We start from the raw sequence: 22,603 nt of genomic DNA on the forward strand, positions 1-22,603 counted from the left end.
AAGAGGAGCCCGCTCCCCTCATGCTAGCTCCAGATGCTCAGCAAAATAAATCAATCCATAGACGAATAAATAATAAAGAAATGCAGGCGTATTAAAAGAAAGGCTGCAGCCTTCAGCTGCAGATGAAGAGCCTCCCCAGGGACATGGCCAGCCAATCATAACTGTTGCCTATTGTCTAGAATCCTCTAATAACCTGCCCTGATTGGCCCCCCCAATCCTATAATCAGCCCCACATCTCAATCACCTGCCAGACTGAGAAACATCAATCTGCTTTCACCAGATATAGATTGCCGCAGTCTGTAAGGTGTGTCGTTGTGTGTGTGTGTATGTGTGAGCGTGTGTGAGTGAAGAGGGAGACAGCCATTTCAGACTTTTAGACTTCAGAGGCCACTTGTGTGATTGTGTGTTTCCACGAGAGAAAGGGAACGCGTGTCTGTGTACTTGTGTGTGTGTGTGTGTGTGTGTGTGCGTAGGTGCATTCTCTTTCAGCCATCGTCTCTTCAAAGAGCTGATGGGACACCACAGGAGACGCAACGGCAAGCAAAAGGACAGGGTCATCAACTCTCTCTCTCCCATCCGCTGAATCTCTCCAACACTTACTTTCTCTCGACCTCCCTCCCCTACACAAACTCCCCCTCTGTCTCTCCCTGTCTCTCTCTCTGTCTCTCTCTGTCTCTCTCTCGGAGAGAGAAAGGAGGAGGAAGAAATAAAGACAGGGAAGAAGAAGAGACCGAAGAACGGGAACACAAAAAATAAAAAGACCAAACAACCCGGTCCAGAACTCGATCTCTTCCAGAAGGTTCCACTGCGGCTGAGTGATTAAGCTGCAGTGTTTCCCCTCACTAGTATGCTGCGCACAGCCCTCCTCACCTCAGCCTGCTTCAGCAGTGGGCCTGCAGTCTGGACTCATCATTACCACTCTGAACACACAGGACCAGCCCACCAAAACAATCTGAAGTCCAACAGCAATACACGCCCCCCACACATACCATTAGCCATCCATCAGCCAGCACCTCCACAGCAGACTTTGTGGAGGGGTGCTTGCCTGTTTGGGTGAGCCCAGGGTGAGGTGTCATGGTAGGGGATGGGAGTGAGAGGGAGGGAGGGCTAGGGGTGGAGCTCGCAGTGCCAGATCCTCTGTAGCTGCTCTCTAATTGGTCCCTGTGGACCAGGAAGTCGGGGAGGCCTTGGACCCAGTCAGACTGATGAGGAGCCTACTGGCTGACCCCTCTGACGCACTCCCCATCTCTCTCCCTCTCCCTCCCTCCCTCCCTCCACCCCCCCCCCCTCCCCTCCCTCCCTCTCTCTCTCTCTCTCTCTCTCTCTCTCTCTCTCTCTCTCTGGGAAAACAGAAAGAGAAAGATAGATAGAACAGAGAAATAAAGAGAAGGAGAGAGGGAGAGAGTGAGAGTGAACAGTGAAAGCGACCGAGGAGGAGGTGAAGACGGAGGGAGAGACGTGAGGGCCTGTCACAGCCAGGGCCAGTGCTCCTCCTGTCTCCTACAGCACTGCTTCAGACACGACACCTCCTACACCATCAGTACATCCTCCGACTGCCTGTCTCTCCCCCTCCTCCTCCCCCTCCCCCCCCCTCTCTCTCTTTCTCTCTCTGTCTCTCCCTCTCTCCTCTCCCTCTGTTCCAGACAGCCTGCTGACACACCAGAACACAGAGGCAGGATGGGACAGCTCCTGCTTCCAACCCCATCCACCACCGAGAGAGAGAGAAGTTGCGGGGGTGGAAAAGGAAGTGTGTGTGTGCGTGGGGGGAGTGTGTGTGTGTGTGTTATAAATCCTCAAATCTGTAGCTGATAAATGAGCTTTGTGAGGCTGGGGGGTCATCCTGCCACAGCTGTTGGGCGGGGGGGGGGGGGGGGGAGACGACACACAGATGTACAGGGGAAGGGGTTTATCTCTCTGTGTACAACACCTGCCTGCCTTTCAAAAGTCAACAGGTCATTATGCACCACAGCTACATAACCACATAACCGCCTCTTGGAACACGAAGGGCTTTGCTCGCGTGCAGTATGCCCTCTGGGTCTGGTCACAGCCGTGTTGCGACTGTGCCAGGGGTCTTATGTTCAACTCCATCCAAGGTGGATGGTGGGTAACAGTAATAGCATGGGACAACCCCCCCCCACCTTCCAAGTTTGAAAAAAACGTGCTCTCTTCTCTTCCATGGGTCTCTGAACTCCTATCCTAGACCCCCTAACCCAGGCCCCGATGCCTCCCAGGCCTGCTTTAGAAACTTCATCATCCTGTCTGACAGCACCAAAAGGAATGGATCTCTGTAGTAACAACCAGGCATTGTAGTGGCTTCCCAGTACTTCATTTGGACTGTGTTCTGAGTATACCAGGCTGCAGGCTCCAGCTCCTTCTGTCTACCCATCCCTCAGTACAGCCCTGGGAGGCTATTGCCTAGCAACAGCGTAGCTAGCGGCGATGCTCACGGCTGGGGTGCACACTGATTGAGCTGCACACACAGAGAGAGGATCCTACTAGATAGTACACACAGAGAGAGGATCCTACTAGATAGTACACACAGAGAGAGGATCCTACTAGATAGTACACACAGAGAGAGGATCCTACCAGATAGTACACACAGAGAGAGGATCCTACTAGATAGTACACACAGAGAGAGGATCCTACTAGATAGTACACACAGAGAGAGGATCCTACTAGATAGTACACACAGAGGATCCTACTAGATAGTACACACAGAGGATCTTATTAGATGGTGCACAGAGAGGGTCCTACTAGATAACAGACCTCCCTCGGCTACTTAGAAGAGACCTCTTCTACATATGCAAGTGTGTGTGTGTATATACAGTATACACAGATGTATGAATAACTGTTCCAGGATCAGCCTTCTCGTCCGTGACCTTATTTCCTAGTGCCAAAAATAACTACCGCCACCGCCACCACAAACTCCTCCACTTATATGATCAAGTGTGTTCGAGCATGTGTGTGTGTGCGTGTGTGTGTGTGTGTGTGAGCCTGACATTTACAACACCTCTCCGACGACAGGAGTTCTGTTTAGGTGTGGATACCATTTCACATGAAAGGGTGTAAGCCTGCGGGGAGGCATGGCGGCTCTGTGTGTGAGTGTGTGACAGAGTGGGTGGGTGGGTGGGCGGACTGCCTGGGCGGAAAGACAATCACACACACAGAAATAGTCCTGGAGACACTCTGGAAATACCCCCCAACACACAGAGAAAACATTGCTTTTTCATCACTCACACGGAAACATTAGCCGTTTGTGGCGGAACAAGACACAGAGTGACGGGTGCAATGCTGCTCGGATCTCCGCGTAGCCTACCTTGGTAGTCTCCAGCATGCCCACGTGATGACGGTGGGAGACCCCACACCAGCGATGGGAATACAAACAAACAAAGGTGGGAATGAATGGGTTCTTAGGCTCTGTTCATCCTGAGGGGCCACCAGGGGAGGCCGAGCATCAGTCTGTCCCTGCTGACAGTTCTCCATCCAGCTCCGTCAGCCCATTATTTGCCCCCGCTTCCACCATGCCACGGGATTGGTTAGCCTGCGGGGAACGCAGATGTGCCTTGACGTGATTGGTGGGGTGAGGGAAGGTCGGCTATCAAGGGGAGTGACAGCAGGGAAGATACCTGCTGATCTGCAATATGTGCTGAAATTCCGAGGCCCTGGTCGTGTACCTGAATCAGTCCTCCCATCCATCCATTTTTTCTGTCCTTCTAATTGTCCCTTTCCTTCCTACTGCTGAACAGGACACATATAATCTTCTTGAACTTCTAACTTCAGTCCTCTGGTACATTTATATGAAGAGAATGTACCGTTTTAACATGATTTAAAACAGCTTAGAAGGAATGCAAGATCGGTGCCCTCAATGACAAAGAGAGAAAAAGAATGAATCCATCAAATACCCCTTTTTGGTGGGCTAAATTGCTGCACCAGTCCACACTTGACTGGTGGGGACCTTGTTCTAATATTACTGTAACTGTTAGTTGCTCCTTGCATTCTCTAATTCCTGCTCTCCTCTATCCCCCTTCCACACCTCCCTTTGGTGTGGGGGGTTTGAGCTGTCAGCACCTGCCTGGTCATCGGTCTGCCAACGACCAGTGGACATCAATCTGAAAGTCTGCCAAAGCTGGATCTAGTTGCCAAGTGGACATAGGTCTCCCTTACGGACAACAGCGAGTTCCTGGTCCATTTCCTCATCCCCCTGCCTGTGATGCTGCACTGCCTGTGATGCTGCACCGATCACAGTCCCCAGCCCTGTGGCTACCTCTGCTTAAACTGACATTTACCAACTCTCTGACCCAAGTTGAACACTGGATTTTGGTGTTTTTCCACACCCATTGACACTTCCCTGCTGAATGACTATGTGAAGCCTGTGTTTTGCACCTCTCTTTCACCAACCATCCAATCTCTCTTTGTCCAAACATCCAATCTATAAATCAATATGTCACTGTGCCCCCCTCCCATTCATTGTGTCCATATGGGAACCGAATCCTTGTTGCTGATTGTTAATTAATGTTCTTGGTAAACGGAGCGAGAACGGCAGGGTGATTATCTCTAGGCTGAAAGCAGTGGTGGGCCCGTTGAGAACCCCTCCCTCCCCCCCTCCCCCTCCCCCTCCCTCTCCCTCTCTCTCCTCCCCCCCCCCCACCCCTCTCTCTCTCTCTCTCTCTCTCTCTCCCCCCCCCCACCACCTCTCTCTCTCTCTCTCGGCAGGAAAACACCTTTGATCTGGAAAACGTTGAGGACGGGTGCTGCGGAGGGAGGAGAAAGGCTCCAAGCTAAAGGCTCTTCTGTGGGAGTGTGTGTGTGTGTGTGTACAGTACATGCGCCCGTGTGTGTGTGTGTGTGTGTGTGTGTGTGTGTGCGTGCAAGTGCTAAAGAAGGCAAACTAAAGAGTGTGAGGGAACAGGACGTGGGTGCAGAGTGGTTGTAGTCCTCCAGCAGAGACTAACAGTGAAGGTCAGCGTGGTCTGGAGCGCGTTCACAGGTGATTCTCAGGGGGGTTGGGTGCTTGTGTTCACCGTGAAACATTCCCCGATCAACCCTGCTGAACCTGGAGGGTGCCTACAGGCTGTGTGGTTTTTTTTGTTGGGGGGGGAGGTCTTGTGTGTAGGTTTGTGTGCATGGAGACAGTTATATATGCGTGCACATGCATGTGTTTATGTGTGTGTACAGGCGTGTGTGTGTGTGTGTTGACCGTTGTGAAGGTGCGAGGTGTGAGCCTGAACAGGGGCAGTAGGGTGAGGGTCCTGGCTGGGGGGCTGAGGTGAACAACACAAAAAAAACGTTTTTGGTTGTTTCTATCGTTTTCCTTGACTCTGCATGGTACTTTTGGCCACTACTGTACATTGGGTGAGGGATGTGATCGAGGGGATGTTTCCATGTGATGTTTGATTGACATCTCAAGCAGTAGAATCTTCAGCCCAGTGGGATGAAAGTGTCCCCCAAACTAGGCCTGACACGTATACGCCTTCGGTACGCGTTCTCTGCTGGCAGTTCCTGAGTGAGTCTTCTGGAAGTCTCCGTAGAACGCTGGTGTGGCTGAGAGCTTGTTTCAGTAAGTGCTCAAAATGATCACTTCACCCTCCTGCTCACATGTCTATTTCTGAAGCATACTTGGCGGGGGGGGGGGGAGGATGAGCAAGACAAAAAAATGGGGATAATTAAATTTAAAAAACATGACAGGTCTAATCAGCTTTAATTAAATATAGACAGACATGACAGTCTGTCTAGCTTCCTGAAGCATTGAGATGTCCGACAGGAATCTCCTTCCTGACAGTGGCTCACTGTGTCCACAGACACATCAAAGAGATGTCATCGTACAGTATTTACAGAGGGGCCAAACTTATGTGTGTGTGTGACTCTGTAAGTACTGTGTACACACACACACACGGTCCTGCGGGACAAATGAGTGACGAGCGGATTAGGCGTGATGGGAACACTGGTGGTTGACATCTTATTGTAATCTGTGGCCCTCATCAGACCATGTGTCGGACAGGGGTCAGGGGTCGTGATGAGGGCTGCTGTCTAGGAATCCTCTACATCCTCTGGCAATCTGTTCACTGTGATTATATATGCTCTGACACACACACATAATACATAGCCCCCTCCCCTCCCTACACACACCCACCATAAACATACACATATCCATATAGTCTTGTCAACACACACTCAAACACCCACCTACAACACACACACACACACACACACACACACACACAAGCCTTAGAGACTCATCACACATTTAAGCTGCTCAGATCCGTTGCCAACAACAAACACAAACTCAGTGTTTCCACGACGTCCAACGATTCAGACCCCACTGGAACTGTAAGGTGAGGCGAGGGCCGGGTGGTGACCGTCCCGGTGTTTACACGGGGCTGGTCTCTCGGGGCGGGGCGCGTCTGCGGGGGGTGACGAGGGCCCCCCAGCCACATGTTCACCAGCGTTTAATCACATGTGACGGCTCAGTCATTAGTGGACGGGATCACGCTGTAGGAGGCAGCTCAGTATGGGCACCGTATATGACCCCACCCCCTCCCCCCACCGCTCCCTTTTAATCAAGTCAAAGCACACCAGCTCTGAGAGCTCAAGCCGTCTCTGCCCCACCTCACAGAACGTGACGGCGGACCCAGTCGCCTTTCCTGATGAGGCGTGTGTGACTCCCAGTCCCAGTGGAGGGGACCGTGGGGACGTGGCCCAGGCTGCGCTCCGGCCAGGACAGGTGTCACCCCCGTGGGCCTTGGCGGGGGTGACACCGAGGGTTAAAGCAAACACACGGGCATGTGGCGGCCGCCAGGGTTACACTATGCCAGCCATATGTCCCTGTTACCAGCAGCCAACGTGACCTGGCAAAGCCCCCCTTCGCCATCCCAGCAGCGAGCGAGCGAGACAGCGAGCGAGATTGAGAGAGATGGAGAGAGACAGGGCGGGATGGACGAGAACCCAATAAGACAGAGAACTGAAAGGGTGTTGAATTGAAAAGAGTGAAAGAGCGAGCGGCGCAGTCAGAAACATGGATGAGGTCAGGCCGAGAGAGAGAGAGAGAGAGAGAGAGAGAGAGAGAGAGAGAGAGAGCGACAGACAGAAAGAGAGAGAGAGAGAGAGAGAGAGAGAGAGAGAGAGAGAGAGAGAGACAGGAGGCAGGCGGAGGACGGGAGACACAAACACAAAGAGAGTGATTGATGGAGTTTCTCTGGCTCCCACAGGAGAGACACACAGAGAGAGAACAGGTGGGGGCTGCAGTGATTGAGTTCAGTCTGCAGGTGAAGTAGCTCTTAAAAGGCCTGGTGGCGACACAGTCCTCCTTCCCTCTGATCTCTCTCAGCCAGCCTCTGCCCTCCCCCCCAGCCTCCCCCCAGCCTCCCCCAGCCTCCCCCTGTCTCCCCCCTGCCCCAGCCCCAGCCCCACCCTCATCCTTAACCTCAGCCCAGACTACTGATTGACTGCTGACTAGTGTTCACCTCATCTGAACCAAACCGGTGTGGCACACACACATTCACACAGACCTGCTTGTAAACCTTTAGAAGAGTGATGTGGGAAAATTGGTTTTTCAGAGGTGTGTTTAGGGCGGGTGAGGGGAGAGGATGGGCCAGTCTAACAAGCCCAAATATGAAAAGGTCAAAAACCAACATCCAAAGATGTCTGGCAGCATTCACCAACAGTGACAAAGTGCTTCAGTTTCACCAAATTATTTTCTTGGTATTCTTTTCGGGCCATCAAACAAAGCATGCACACGTGGCGCATGATTCGACCACTCTGAAGTCCTACACAGCTCACATGACAGCTCACTTTCATGTTGGGATGAAGGCAGGCCGCACCCTGTCGTTAGCATAGCTTTGTTTCACGGGCCTAATAAATTGGTGAAACTGAGGCACTGTCTCATGTTCTTTTTCTCAAAGACGGTGAGTGCTACCGGACATCTTTAAATGCTATCTTTTGAAGTATAGCCTACGTGTTTGCTTCTTTCTGGGAAAGCACGTTCAACCCCTCCACAACAGAATATGAAAAGTTTATAATGTCTATAATATAAAAAGCCACGAGGGCTTGACGACAAATACCACCCTTCTTCTGGAACTTTTCTCCAGACAGTCAGACAGACACACCAGTCAGTCACATTACAAAAGGTCAGCATCTTACTACAAACATGCTCTCAAATGAGGGTGGGGAGAGGAATAGGCCTGACCAGAGAAACCACAACGTGACAACCTGCCACTTTACAGCTCTACAGGAACAGGCAAGGCCCACTGACGACAGGAACTCGAGTTTCTATGTTCATTTCTTTTTGAGGGGGGGGGGGGGGGGGGGGGGTGATTTCTGTCAGTGCTGAGTCTGCCTGAGGTCCTCTGACAGGCTGCTTCATGGGCATGTTCTGTTCCAGGTCAGAGCATGTACCAGGCCTCTGGAGAGACACACACACGCACGCACACACACACACACACACGCACACCTCCTTACAGGATTCAGCAAGGTGGATGGACCAAGTAAGAACGCCACGTGCCACAACCACACACGTGAGCGAGCACACACACACACACACACACGCACACACACTCACACACATACATTACTTCACAACATGAGAGCTGCACTGTCAACTCCTGATGGTGCTCTTCAGAACGGTGCCGCTGCTCCCGGGGCCATTTGCCCTGACTCACATGCTGAGTGTGCGTGCGTGAGCGTGTGTGTGTGTGCTTACGTGGGTGTGAGGAGCACGTGCCATTGCTACTCCCCTTGCCGAAGCACCTAGGACAATCTGCGTGTGTGTGTGTACTTGCCCGTGTACGAGACGGAGACCTATACGACCCCATAGCGACGGAGGCCATCCAACACAAGCACTCTTCACAGACAAGAGAAGAAGAAGGGGGCGTTGAAACAAAGAGGGTGAGATCAAAACAAAGTGAGAGAAGTAGTGAGACGGCGTGCGTGAGAGAGAGACAAGCGTGAAGAGACCGTGAGAGAGAGATGGAGGCCAGGGGGGGGGGGAAGACAGGAGGAGAACAACAAAAACAACAACAAAACGAGTGAGATCCATCTGGGAGACTTGTGATGGAATCCCAACAGGACACCCACCAACATAGTACCCAGCACACCACTCACACAGCACCCAACACAGTACCCAGCACAGCACCCACACAGCACCCACACAGCACCCACACAGCACCCACACAGAACCCAGCACAGTACCCACACAGCACCCACACAGCACCCAGCACAGCACCCAACACAGTACCCACACAGCACCCACACAGCACCCAACACAGTACCCAGCACAGTACCCACACAGCACCCACACAGCACCCAGCACAGCACCCACACAGTACCCACACAGCACCCAACACAGCACCCAGCACAGCACCCAACACAGTACCCAGCACAGTACCCACACAGAACCCACACAGCACACACACAGCACCCAACACAGTACCCAGCACAGTACCCACACAGCACCCAGCACAGTACCCACACAGCACCCAGCACAGTACCCACACAGAACCCAGCACAGTACCCACACAGAACCCACACAGCACCCACACAGCACACAGCACCCACACAGCACCCAGCACAGTACCCACACAGAACCCACACAGCACCCACACAGCACACAGCACAGCAGCCCCCCCCCAGCCAAACGCCGAGCCACAGAGTCTGACGGCACAGGTTCCATTAGCGATGTTAACCGCAGCGAGCTGCAGGTGGACACGAGGCCTGGAACGCGGGAGCCTTGTTCAGCCAATTAAAACAGCGGGAGCGTCGGAAAGGTCAGGTGTCAATCTCCAAGGCGGGCAGGGGAGAGGAGGGAGGCTGCTGTGCTAAAACACGGTGTACCAGAACACCTGTTAAGCTGGCCCTGGAGATGCAGAGGGCTTTAGAGACCCACATGCACCCAACCCCACGTATATGCATGCACGCACACACACACTCAAACTCAAAAATCTCTTTGAGGCCGAAGCGATACCAGTCGTACTCATAAACAGCTTGGCAAACTAAAAACTCCCTCGCTCCCTCCCTCTGCCCATCCCTCCCTCCCTCCCTCTGCCCATCCCTCGCTCCCTCCCTCTGCCCATCCCTCGCTCCCTTCCTCTGCCCATCCCTCCCTCCCTCCCTCTGCCCATCCCTCGCTCCCTCCCTTTGCCCATCCCTCGCTCCCTCCCTCTGCCCATCCCTCCCTCCCTCCCTCTGCCCATCCCTCGCGCCCTCCCTCTGCCCATCCCTCCCTCCCTCCCTCTGCCCATCCCTCGCTCCCTCCCTCTGCCCATCCCTCCCTCCCTCCCTCTGCCCATCCCTCGCTCCCTCCCTCTGCCCATCCCTCACTCCCTCCCTCTGCCCATCCCTCGCTCCATTCCTCTGCCCATCCCTCCCTCCCTCCCTCTGCCCATCCCTCGCTCCCTCCCTCTGCCCATCCCTCGCTCCCTCCCTCTGCCCATCCCTCGCTCCCTCCCTCTGCCCATCCCTCGCGCCCTCCCTCTGCCCATCCCTCGCGCCCTCCCTCCGCCCCTCTTAAACATCTAGCATTTAAATGTACATTCTGTTAAGAAGGATTGAGAGGGGGCAGCCAATAGTGGTCAACCCAAACTTGCTATAAATAGCTTGAGATGTGGAGTGACAGAGAGAGAAAGAGAGAGTGAGAGAGACGAGAGAGAGACGCAGAGAGCGTACGAGAGAGAAAAAGACAAGAGAGAGAAATAGAGACAAGGAGAGACAAAGAGACAGGCTAGATGGACACCAAGTGTGTGTGTGTGTGTGTGTGTGTGGAGGATGGCTGCCCGCCGGCCAGATACTTTAGAAGCAGAAGGCATTCATTCTGCACACAATCGAAACCCTGGCAGAGCTGTGGGCCGCGCAGGCCTCCATGACAGAACGCCGCAGAGCACGACAAGCCACCCAAACAGAGTGTACGGAAACATACACAAGGAGCAAGGGCCCCACACCAGCCCTCAGAAGGCCCCACACCAGCCCCCAGAGGGCCCCACACCAGCCCTCAGAGGGCCCCACACCAGCCCCCAGAGGGCCCCACACCAGCCCCCAGAGGGCCCCACACCAGCCCTCAGAAGGCCCCACACCAGCCCTCAGAGGGCCCCACACCAGCCCTCAGAAGGCCCCACACCAGCCCTCAGAGGGCCCCACACCAGCCCTCAGAGGGCCCCACACCAGCCCCCAGAGGGCCCCACACCAGCCCTCAGAGGGCCCCACACCAGCCCTCAGAAGGCCCCACACCAGCCCTCAGAAGGCCCCACACCAGCCCCCAGAGGGCCCCACACCAGCCCTCAGAAGGCCCCACACCAGCCCTCAGAGGGCCCCACACCAGCCCTCAGAAGGCCCCACACCAGCCCTCAGAGGGCCCCACACCAGCCCCCAGAGGGCCCCACACCAGCCCCCAGAGGGCCCCACACCAGCCCTCAGAAGGCCCCACACCAGCCCCCAGAGGGCCCCACACCAGCCCCCAGAGGGCCCCACACCAGCCCCCAGAGGGCCCCACACCAGCCCTCAGAAGGCCCCACACCAGCCCCCAGGTCCATGAGACTGATCACACCAAGGAACACCATCAGTAGTTGTTCTTGCCAGTGCACATCAGACCCTAATAACTCACTGTGAGCAGCAACACTGGCACTGTTGTTGGAGCATATGTAATGAACTGCATTGTTTGCACTGTTCTGTTTGCATCGTATAGCACATCTCCCAGTCATTGGTACACCTCTATATCAGGGCTTCTGGCAATTGATTTCAGCAATCTGTACAACAGTCATTTGTAAAGTTTGCTGGTCCATGCTATTCACTGTAAGCAGTATTAGCTGCTTACGGTGTCCTTCTCGGTGTCACCCGAGTTGTGTGTTGAATTGTTTTGTGCAGATGTACCAGTGTGTGTCACCAACATTACATTGGTTTGTCCATGTGTGTATGACTCTTATTACACCCCGTGTTTTACCCCATATACAGCCCTGTGTATTTTTGGTATTTTGTATATTTTTATACAAACAATTATTTGCCCTATTCAAGCCGTCAAGCAGTCCACTTATTTCCACTTCAACGCTGCAATCCCCCCTTGGGGATCAATACAGTAACCACTGGTACTAACCCCACCATCTGGACTGGGGTTGAAGCCTGTACAACACAACCCGACCCTGGGCTCTCCTAGGCTGGGAGTCATCATCATCTTCTAGCCTCTCTCATCATGACTTCCATCACTTCCGCCCCACCCCCCCTCACACTCCACCTCCACCCCGCGCCCCCCTCCGCCACCATCCCCTCCAACCTCCCCCCTCCCCCCTCACCTCGGGCTTTGCTGATGCTGCTGATCGGGTCTTAAACTGTCACCCCGGGCCACCGTGGTGATGCCTAGGGGCCATGCAGCGCTGTATGCAGCACGGCGCTGGAGCTTAGGGAGGGTGATTACGTCCCCTGCTTAAGCCCCGGCAGCAGCCCCCGGCCGGGGGCGATTAAGGGAGAGGGCCCGGGGGAAGCTCCGGGTCTCCGGATGAGAGTGTGACCCTCGGAGAGGGAGAAGCTAAGCTCCCTGAGACTTCAAGATTGCGCCGGCTCCGGAGTTCAAATGCACAGAAGGCACGGGCTGGAGAGCGTGCCTGCCTGCTCATTCAGCCACGCACGCTGGGTGCCATCTCGAGTGCAGAGGTGTGCGCGCGTGTCAAGGGTTGTGACCGAGTGTGCGTTCGTGTGGTTGTGTGGTTGTTCCCCTCCTCTGAAACGATTCCGGGGGACAAATCAGTATTCCTCTCAACACCAGCAGTCCTGACCCGTGTCTATCTGATCTCCATTGATGGCGGGCTGATAATCCACACATGCCCTTCATGATGTACGCAGACGCAGACACACACACACACACACACACACACACACACACACACACGTCCATCCCCTCTGACCACGGGTTGAGGAACATCTGAAAGACATTATCTGTTATCAGTGTTCCCTTTGCAGAGGGTACACATGCGCACACACAAACACACACGCACATCAGCTTGTCTTGATGTTTCCTCAGAAACCTGTGAAAGAAGATTTATGTTGACAAGATTGCAATCATTAGAGCGCACATCTCATCTCCTGTTTTGGACCTTTCCATCACTGCCACTTGCTATGCTGTTTCCATCCACTGTGAGTGGTTGTGGCGTGGAACAGTTAAGGCTCCACAGGAGCACCAGCCCACTACCAGCTGAAGCTCTGGTGTCCAGTCCTGTGCTATTGTTTAACACTCGCAACATGGCAACAATTTGGTATCTTGCTCATGCAATTCATTTGTAAGTCGGTGAGACCGGTTCCACTATCTGGGTGGAATAATTGCGTCATTGAGTAAGTGGCTGGTACCTGTAACCAATCAGATGTCTGATGGTACAAATAGCGAGGATTTTTTGTTGGTGTAACAATCTCAATTCACGAGACTGAGATGGAAGTGGAGGTAAAAGTAAAGAAAACAATGATCTGATTCATGAAGACGCTCAACATCCCCTAAACTGCCATCATATGAAACTCCATCAGTAAGTGAAGAGAGTCCCCAACTGATCAGATTCATGGCATTAAATCAAACTAAAATAATGATGGTGTCCCAGGCACTCCAGTCTTGACCTCTGCGGTCCCTCATCTCATCTGAGGAAGAATACTCCATTTTGTCCTGTCACACTTTCCCCTAAACTAAATCATATTTCATCTGCCTGGCCCAAAGATGTTATCATTTCTTGCCTTTTAAGACAGATTTGAAAGACTATGGTATCAAACATCCAAATAACAACAGTATGCACAGCAGTCTTGCTGCAGGTGTTCAAGCTAACCTTATGCGTGCAGAAGTGAAACTGTTGATTTTGAGAATAAGGGAAAACAATTCCCATCTGAAGTTCAAAACCTGTGTTTCTTTCTCTCTTTTTGGTGAACGTTGTACTCACACAAATGCCATCTTTTTTAGACATACATGGCATTCTTGAGGTGTTCCAGTCCAGGTTTAAAACCCTGCACAGCACTGAATCTGCAATTAAACACAAATATTTGTAAACATATTTGATTCACAACTACATATTCCAGGGATTCCGCTATTTTATATGCTTTTCTTCAACACAGCTGCATTCACACTGTAAACCACAGTCTTCTCCTCTGTCGTCCGGAGCATTACGCCCCCTCACACTTGCCACTGGTCCAGAAGGCTGCAGCGCGTCTTTGAACAGCAACAAGCAAACGAGAGCACATCTCTCCCATACTGACCTTCTTTCACTGCCTCCCTACATTTCTGAATTCATTGTACGGTTTAACACAGTTTGCCAAAAGAACATTAAAAAGGCTAGCCCCAAACTAGCTCTCTGATAATTGACATCCTGACATCCACACATCCTTTCAAGGTCAGTTAGGTCCATCGACCAGTTGCTCCTAGTTGTCTCCAGATCCAGGCTGGAGCACAGGGGAGATGGAGACTTTGCGGTTTTGGAGCACCCAAACTTTGGAATGAATTGCCGCTGCGTGTACAGACCCCTACTCTGCCTGTTTTTAAATCCCACCTTAAAGACACATCATTATTGCTGGACTTCTAACTCTGTATGAGAAATGTTTTTGTTTTATTTAGTGTCTGTTGAAGAGCTGTTGGTGTTGGTATTGTGCTGTTTTATGGATTTTGTTATTTGGATTACAACACTTAGGTCAACCTTGGTTAAATGTGCTTTAGAAATCGATTTGACTTTGCAAACACACACACGCATCTAATGTATAAATAATCCAGTTATTTCAAAGATGCCCTCATCAATAGTGAAAGCATCAATTGTGTGTTATGTAGGAATATTGAGAATACAACCACAGGATTTACAGAACAGTAATCCTGTCATGACTGCATTTGCAGGGACGTCAACACTGATGAGATGGATGGGAAGTGACTACTGAAAGCCGTGTTTACAACATAATTCCTGGTGAACCTCGCATGTCACATAGAGGTGTCGGATAAAGATATTCAAACACACACACACTAATCTAATCAAAAACATCATCAAGAAGAGATGAACATCACATAGAGCCAAACTATCCAAGATGGTGAAGTGGTATTGGAATCCTCGGGCTCCAATTGAAATGAAACAGACAACAAACCAATTCACTCAAGGCACAGAGAGCTGAAAGTGCTGATATATGCACGTGTGTATGTGTGTGCGTGGTCTGCATGCAGGTGAGTTCAAGGACATGCGTGTCTGGGTATGTGTATCTATCCGTGCGCATGTAAGTCGTTTTGGTGTTTATGTGTGTACTGTACTTGTGCGTGTGTGTGCCTGTATGTGTTTGAGTGTGTGTGTGTGCCTGTATGCGTGTGAGAGAGAGAGAGAGAGAGAGAGAGAGAGAGAGAGAGAGAGAGAGAGAGAGAGAGAGAGAGAGAGAGAGAGAGAGAGAGAGGGAGGGAGAGAGAGAGAGAGAGATAGGGAGAGAGACACAGAGACACAACTAACCTGCCGCTGGTGTTGCGCAGGATGACCAGAGCGTCCGGGAAGCCGTCCAGATTGTAGTCCCCAAGGTGAAGGGTGATGGGCTGGCTTATTTCTCCAGGAGCGGAGGCCTGTGCAGGGGGCACAAAGCCCCACAGTGTGTCCCTGTTCTGGAAGTCCGCCAGCACGGGGAACCACTGCAACAGCAACAGCACAGGGAACATGGAAGGTTGAGCTACACAGTTATGATCACCATTATCACCGTAAAGGTTGTTATCATACAGTATTTTCTCGAGCAGGGATTATGGTGTTGTGGTGCAGTGTTGTGGTGTGACAGGAATGTTGTGGATTCCACCAGGGACTCTATAAAAGCAGTGCAGAGTTCTGGACATATCCTGAGAGACAAACTGCTACTTCGAACCCGGTATTTAAAATCACCAACAGTACTACACATCCGACTGGTCCATCTAGGTAACCATGGCTACGACTCAGCCGTCATGCTCCGTACTGCAGGGGCCCTGCCCCCCCCCACTCAACACAAACGTTGTCTCCGTCTTGCCGTCTCCCTGTCAGCCCGGCGGCAGTGTCGACAGCAGCCCGCCGGCCCTCTGGGATCCTGACAGTGAGTGATGCTGCTCGTCATGCCACCCAAGACGCCGTCCAATCAAACTACATCCTGCAGACAGCACAGCCAATCATGTCTCGACTGAGACGGGAGACTGAGTCTTTGATGACTTGGGTCCACCTGTACTGTTATATAGGGGATCTTTATGCCTACTATGGGTGATGTTGCTGGAGCTAAGGGCTGGACGACCACAGGGGAACATTCCAGTAATAACTGGAAGGCATACTTTCAGAACTTTCAGAGTTTGAGTCAGTTCTTATTATTATCATCACCAGCTTCCTCTTGCTAGTTGTCTAGCAACTTCCAGGCAGAGAAAGACAGAGATAAACAGCAGTTATTCTGATGGGGGGTGGTGGGGGGTGGGGTTCCCTCTCCCCTGGGCCTCACTACGATGGTGGGAGGCGGAGGGGGATATGAAGGGAAGAGGGGGAGGGGGAACAGATGCAGAGGGTGTAAAGTATTGATGAATGCTAAAGAGCTGGTGTGGGAGAGAGAAAGAGAGAGAGATAGAACGAGAAATACAGCGCAAGCTAGCAAGAGAGAGAGAGAGAGACAAGAGAGAGAAGGAGACAGCAAGAGAGACATTCAGAGACAGAGAGCGCAAGAGAAAGAGAGAGCAAGAGATAGTGACAAAAGAGAGAAAGAGGGAGAGACAGATGGAGATAGACAGAGACAAAGAGAGAGACACGCAGAGACAGAGACAGACAGAGAGAGAGAGAGACGTGTTCCTCCACAGGCACACAGGCAGAGAGCCGTGTTGGCCCCAGGAGGACTGACACCGCTGCATCGGGGATGAGAGGTCAGGATAGATGCTCATTCTCTCTCTCCCCCGCTCTTCTCCGTCTCTCTCTCCCACCCTTTGCTCTTTGGAATATTTCTCTCTCTCTGCATACATGTACCAGAAGCGTAGAGTACAGAAGTAAAAACCTGAGTAAAGAGTAGTGTGCAGATCCTTTTACCTAGTAATATTTAAATGTTTAACATTTCCAACATGTATCATTTTATCATCTCCGTTTTAAAAATCTCCGTTTCCAACATGTAAACACCTTGTCCACTGCAGGAGCTGCTCCGCAGCACGACTGTGTGGAAGCACCAAGCTCCAAGGACCTTGAGCCTCACCTACCTCAATACATCCTGTTAACATGCCCAGCCTTGTGGACACATCATTGTATTGGGTATACGTTTGTGTGTGTGTGTGTGTATGCCTCTATGTTTGTGTGTGCGAGGGTAATGCCTGCTGTAGTCTTCTAATGGAAATAAAGTAACATGCTTGACTGCTTTACTAGACCAGGGCCACATCTCCATTCCAATGATGCAGTCTCTCTAAAGGATTATCTTCACGTAACACACACACACACACACACACACACACAAACATGGCATCTATCTCAATACATCATCGGCCCGGGTTAAGAGGGATTCATGTACTTTCATAACTACCCTGGAAAATACATGTGGGAGAAGAGAGAAGGAGACAGGAGAGGGGGAAACAAGATGGGGAGAAAGGGGCTAGGAGAGGAGGAGGAGGAGAGAGAGAGAATACAAGGAGAGTAAAGGAGAAGAGAGGGGAAGAGAGAGCAGAAGAAGAGGGGAGGGATCAAGGGAGAGGAGCTGTGAAGAAGTAGAGGAGTTCATATTCTCAGGGTGTTTTCGTCTAGAAATACGTGTGTGTGTGTGTGTGTGTGTGTGTGTGTGTGTGTGGCTGGGCTGTGTGGGGCCTGAGCAAAGAGTCAGGTTCTAGAAGCACAGAACTATGCCTATGTGTCTCCTGCTGCTCGCTACTGATGAACCCAATCAGGATGGAGAGAACCTAGGATGACACACACATACAAACACAAACACACAAACACGCACCCACACACACTCCTTGCCAGAACACGTGCTCACCCTCTGTCTAATCAGGCAGAGAGCAAACATCATGAGACAATCAGTGTCATACTAGTCTCCCAGCCTCCCAGTAATTAACTGGCTCTGCTTGGAAATGGACTAATTATTCATCATTCAGTTATGTGTGATAATCATAATAAGAAAAAAATGATAATAATTAGATGCTTATTATGCTTTCCTGGTTATTGAGTGTTACAGACTACTACTACATTACCTCTACCTGAGTGGAGTCACTAATTCATGTCCATGTACAATTCACTGGATGTATATGCAGTGGGAGGTTTGACTGGTTGTGCATGTTAACACGGAGGGATATTCTAGGAATGGGTCCTCGTTCAACACAGGACATACAATCCCTCCAAGAACACCTGTAGGCATACATATATTCTACATTTCCAAACACCTGGACACAGATAATTACCATATTTCTTCGAATAAACGCTGTGGCGTTTATTACACAATGATAGTATTTACATAGTAAGACAGATTTAGAGAATTGCAGCTGCAGTGTGGCCATAGACAAACAAAGAATCAACAAAGAGGTCAAACACAAAGCCTAGTATACAATTGAAGCTGCGCGTGTGCCTACATTGTGTAGAAATCTGAAGCAGCATGCCAAAACGTTCTTGCGCTTCCAGCTTTCAAACAGAAAGCTGTGCAGAAAGCATTCACCAGTAGCAACCATAGACTTATATATTAGACACAGCTAGATTTTTCTTCCAAGATGGCGTCCCCATTCACTTCTATGAAAAGTGCTCAGTGGAGCAGTGAGGCAAGTGACAGCGCAAAACTGGACCGCGCCATCTTTCCAGTTCCGTCTCTTCCGGTCTAGCGTTAAACAGTGGCTCACCTCTTTCCCTAGCTCCAAGACTCGTGCACGCTTGCAACTAGCTGTACACGTCATACTTTGTCACTGGTTGTCGCAAAGTATGACGAGGAACTGACACCCACGTCATACACCACGTCGCACTTCTTGTACTTTATTGACGATACAGTACTGCCTCTCGTACTTTATTGCTTAAATAAAGCACACCCTGTGACTCACTCTCAACCAATCAGAATGCTTGATTTCATCTACCTGTTTTATAATAAGTATAATAAAACATATATCCAATTGTGATCAATTGATTTATCAAAGAACAGATGGGATCAGGCAACAGGATGTTTCTCTGTAGAGTAAGATTGTGGCTAGAATGTACATTTGGTGCGTGGGCAAGAATGCCGAGGTCAGGTGATGAATTGACCTGGGAGGCAGTTTGTGATGCTTAGGGACCGTGTGAGCACAATGGAGCTACTCAGTTCATGGGCAGAGTGTCAACTTGGGAGACAAGGTGATGCTGGGACTGAAACTCTTTTCTGCTTTTGCAGACCGGCCGGTCTGACTACCTTTTGGACATCCAACCCCCCCTTCTCACTGGAAGCCCCAGGAGGCAGGGGGTCTTCTCCGCCCCCCTCCCCCTCTGAACATCACCAGATCCAGATTAACCTTGAATCATTCTCCACTACCCAGTTTGACACGCCTTTTATAGTATGTTGTTTTGTGTCTGTATTTTTCTTTGGTGAACATTATTTACATTCTGCGCATGTCATTGTATGTTCATATAAAGCTAATGTGGTCTTCATTTTCTTGTTATTTAGTTTTCATGGTGGATTTGAAGAAGAAGCTTCAAACCTGTATCAAGAAAGCAACTTGTGTCTGCCAGTGCTTCGAGGGAATTATAATACACTTGTGATTTACTTGTGTAATAAATAGGCTACTGTGTTTTAATTTAACCAATTAAATAACAGTTTTCAGATTTTGTTGTTGCAGCGTTTAATCTACGGCGGTGTTTATTACACAATGTCCATTTTTGGTGCGGCGTTTATTCGAGCGCAGCGTTCATTCGGGGGCGGCGTTTAATCGAAGAAATACGGTCAATCAAGAGATCCATGTTTAAGTAGCTTAGGCTTATCACAAGGAGAGGTGTAAGGCCAGGAGGAGGGATGGATGATACTGGATGATGTCTAGGTAATAGAGAGAGATAAATATAGGGAGAGAGATGGAAGGAGAGAGAAAGAGGGGCTGCTGTGCTCGTCTGCAAGATCATTCAATATCTCTGGTGTTAAGAAGGGCAGGTGCCAGGCATACAAACGGCATGAGTCGTCAGTAAAACACAGCAGCACAGAGCCCACACACATCACGCTCCATCCATGCTGCCCCCGCAAACACACACCACCCGCACCCGCGTCCACACACGCACGCACGCCCTCAGTCCCTTTGTTTACTAAGGCGAAAAAAGCCGGCGTGTTAGCAGATTCCTGCTCCCATCGATTCCTCTCGGCAGGAACGACGCTTCATTAGTCCAAGAAATTAAAATTTCAGAAGCGACGGGGAGCGTGCTTTGAGGTGCCGTAGCGTCGATAGAGAACACGGGCAGTGGCTTCGGCGCGCTATAGAGACAGGCTTCTAATGAACCTGCAGCTTTATGATCCAGAGGACAACTGCTAGTGTATCGCTCATCTCCTAATGACTGCAGTGAGACAAACTGATTTGCATGCACGCGTGCCCGCAGACACACACCCCACGCACACACACACACACACACACACACACACACGCGGCTCTGTCCTGGCCAGCTGCTTCACCCCAGTAGACCTGTGTGGATTGTGAAGGCAGCACTCTACTGAATTGTGGATGGACATCTCTGCAGTAGCGGTGAAGGAGTGTGACGGTAGGCGTGGATGTATGGCACAGTGTTGGTGTGATGCCAGAGAGACCCGGCGTGGCTCCGCAGCATGGACCATGGCACCTGCTGCCAGCGTGCCACCGCGCCCTCTGTGTGTCTCCGTCACAGAGTGATGACCTCACTCCCCGTGTAAGTGTCTCAGAGTGATGACCTGGGGAGACTTGGCAGAGTGTGTGTGTGTGATCATTAGTAAAGCCGTGATCAGTAGGAGAGGAGCCTCTTTGTGGTCACACACATACACACAAACACACACAAGCTCATTCCGGATCATTCCGTTCTGAAATGTTGCCGGCAGTGCAAACTGCAGCAGTGGAGAAGAAATTACGAATGGGCAGGAAGGTAAATATTATTCATCGCCTTCAGAAGAAACGAGCTGTAAATTCATCAAGGATCTGACAAACTGCTGCTCAAGTCCATTTGAGGACACAGCCTGCTTTACAGGCTGCATGGAAATGAAACAAACAACTGTGATGCTGGAGGCTGGCAGAACGGAGCCCTCATCACAACCACACACATCATCGTGTCCCTTTGTATGGAAATGTTACCCCAGTGAGTGTCTGTTTCTCATGCCTATTCCTATAAAAAAAAAAAAAAAAAAAAACCTGCTTCTTTGGTTATCGCTCTTTTTCTACTCTCTCTCCATGTTTTATGGATGGTCGTCCTTCCCTGCAGATTAAGAGCCATTCAAATCCCGGCTGGCCTGCCTCTCCTCCCCGGCCCCCTCACCCCATCTCCCCAGTCCCCACGGGGCTGTGAGCCCATGACAGCTAATGGCTCCATTAACATGTCTGGACCATGTCTGTCTCTCAATGCTAGGGAGACGGAATGCGCGTGTGTTCTGCGCACTCCCCCCAAAATACCTTCACATCACATTTCAGTGCAAAAATTCTAATAATGATATCGCTTAGGCTGGAAACAAGAACAATTGGCTGCCAGTGCAATAAGAACATTTGACGAGATGTATTAAAATAATGTGTACTTAAATGAAGTCACCAGGTAAGCCATTTATACTAGAAACAGGTCAAACTAGATCCCAGAGATGATCCCACTCAGTTAGATGTACAGTTTCTGCAGTGGGTGTGTACGACAAAGTGGACACACGTCACTGCCATTGAGACCCAGTCTGATAACTGAGGTCCTTTCATTAAAACAGAGGTTAAAATGTGTTCCTTCCTATAGACACAATACTGTTGTGTTCTAATGAACAACTACTGGTGCAATTGTGTGTGTGTGTGTGTGTGTGGGGGGGGGGGGTGGGTTGCTATAGGGATAGTGTGTCAGTGAGTGGGATGCTATTGTCGCCCAGCTGTATACAAACTAATGAGTTGGAGGAACATGTTTACACTGTCAATAATGATCAGATTAGAGTGATAAAAAAATGTAAAAATAAAAAAATACCTCACTATGTGAGCGTGTTTGTATGCTTGTGTGTTAACATTTCAACACAAAACAATCATACTGTAGAATATGACTAACGCAACAACACACACACACACCCACACAAACATACACACACACACACACACACAAATGGACTTGCTCACTCCACCATCATGCGTGGAGTGGTCGGTGAGTGACGGCGACGTCACAGTGGAGTACTATAACCTGTTGTACATATGAGAGGGCAGATGACTATGGCATGTCATTGTTGATGTACAGTACAGTACCGCACATCAATTGACTTCAAAACATCTGCTTGATGAATATTAGATTATGAGGACGTGAGAGAGGCGTCGAACACCACGCCCTGTTCTGAATGCTGGCGACGTTGTGACTGATGGCGATGTCATTGTGGAAACATAGAGTACAAGCAGAAGGATGGTGAGGTCACAATGTCAGGTCAGCGTACCTGCTTCTCTCCTGGTCTGGACAGATAGATGGCACTCCTCAGGCAGCCGTCGTCCATACACACTGGAAGGAGGTGGTCCTGGAACCCATCACCATCTGGGCACACACACACACATCCCAGA

The 22,603-nt window shown here is 50.8% G+C and overlaps 1 protein-coding gene across 2 annotated transcripts in view; it reads right to left on the minus strand.

Annotated features, from left to right (window-relative positions):
- itfg1 (integrin alpha FG-GAP repeat containing 1) overlaps nt 1–22,603 on the minus strand; it is a 75,788-nt gene that overhangs the window by 31,132 nt on the left and 22,053 nt on the right. For both annotated transcript variants that reach the window (XM_084681585.1, XM_084681586.1), the window contains exons 9-10: nt 22,483–22,577; nt 15,420–15,592 (exon numbers count right to left, since the gene is read on the minus strand). In XM_084681585.1, coding sequence (XP_084537711.1) covers nt 15,420–15,592; nt 22,483–22,577 — 268 coding nt within the window. The remainder of the gene's footprint in view (nt 1–15,419; nt 15,593–22,482; nt 22,578–22,603) is intronic.

The sequence above is a fragment of the Hypomesus nipponensis genome, chromosome 19, assembly GCF_054491055.1.
Source record: "Hypomesus nipponensis isolate SF chromosome 19, ASM5449105v1, whole genome shotgun sequence".
Lineage (NCBI taxonomy): Eukaryota > Metazoa > Chordata > Actinopteri > Osmeriformes > Osmeridae > Hypomesus > Hypomesus nipponensis.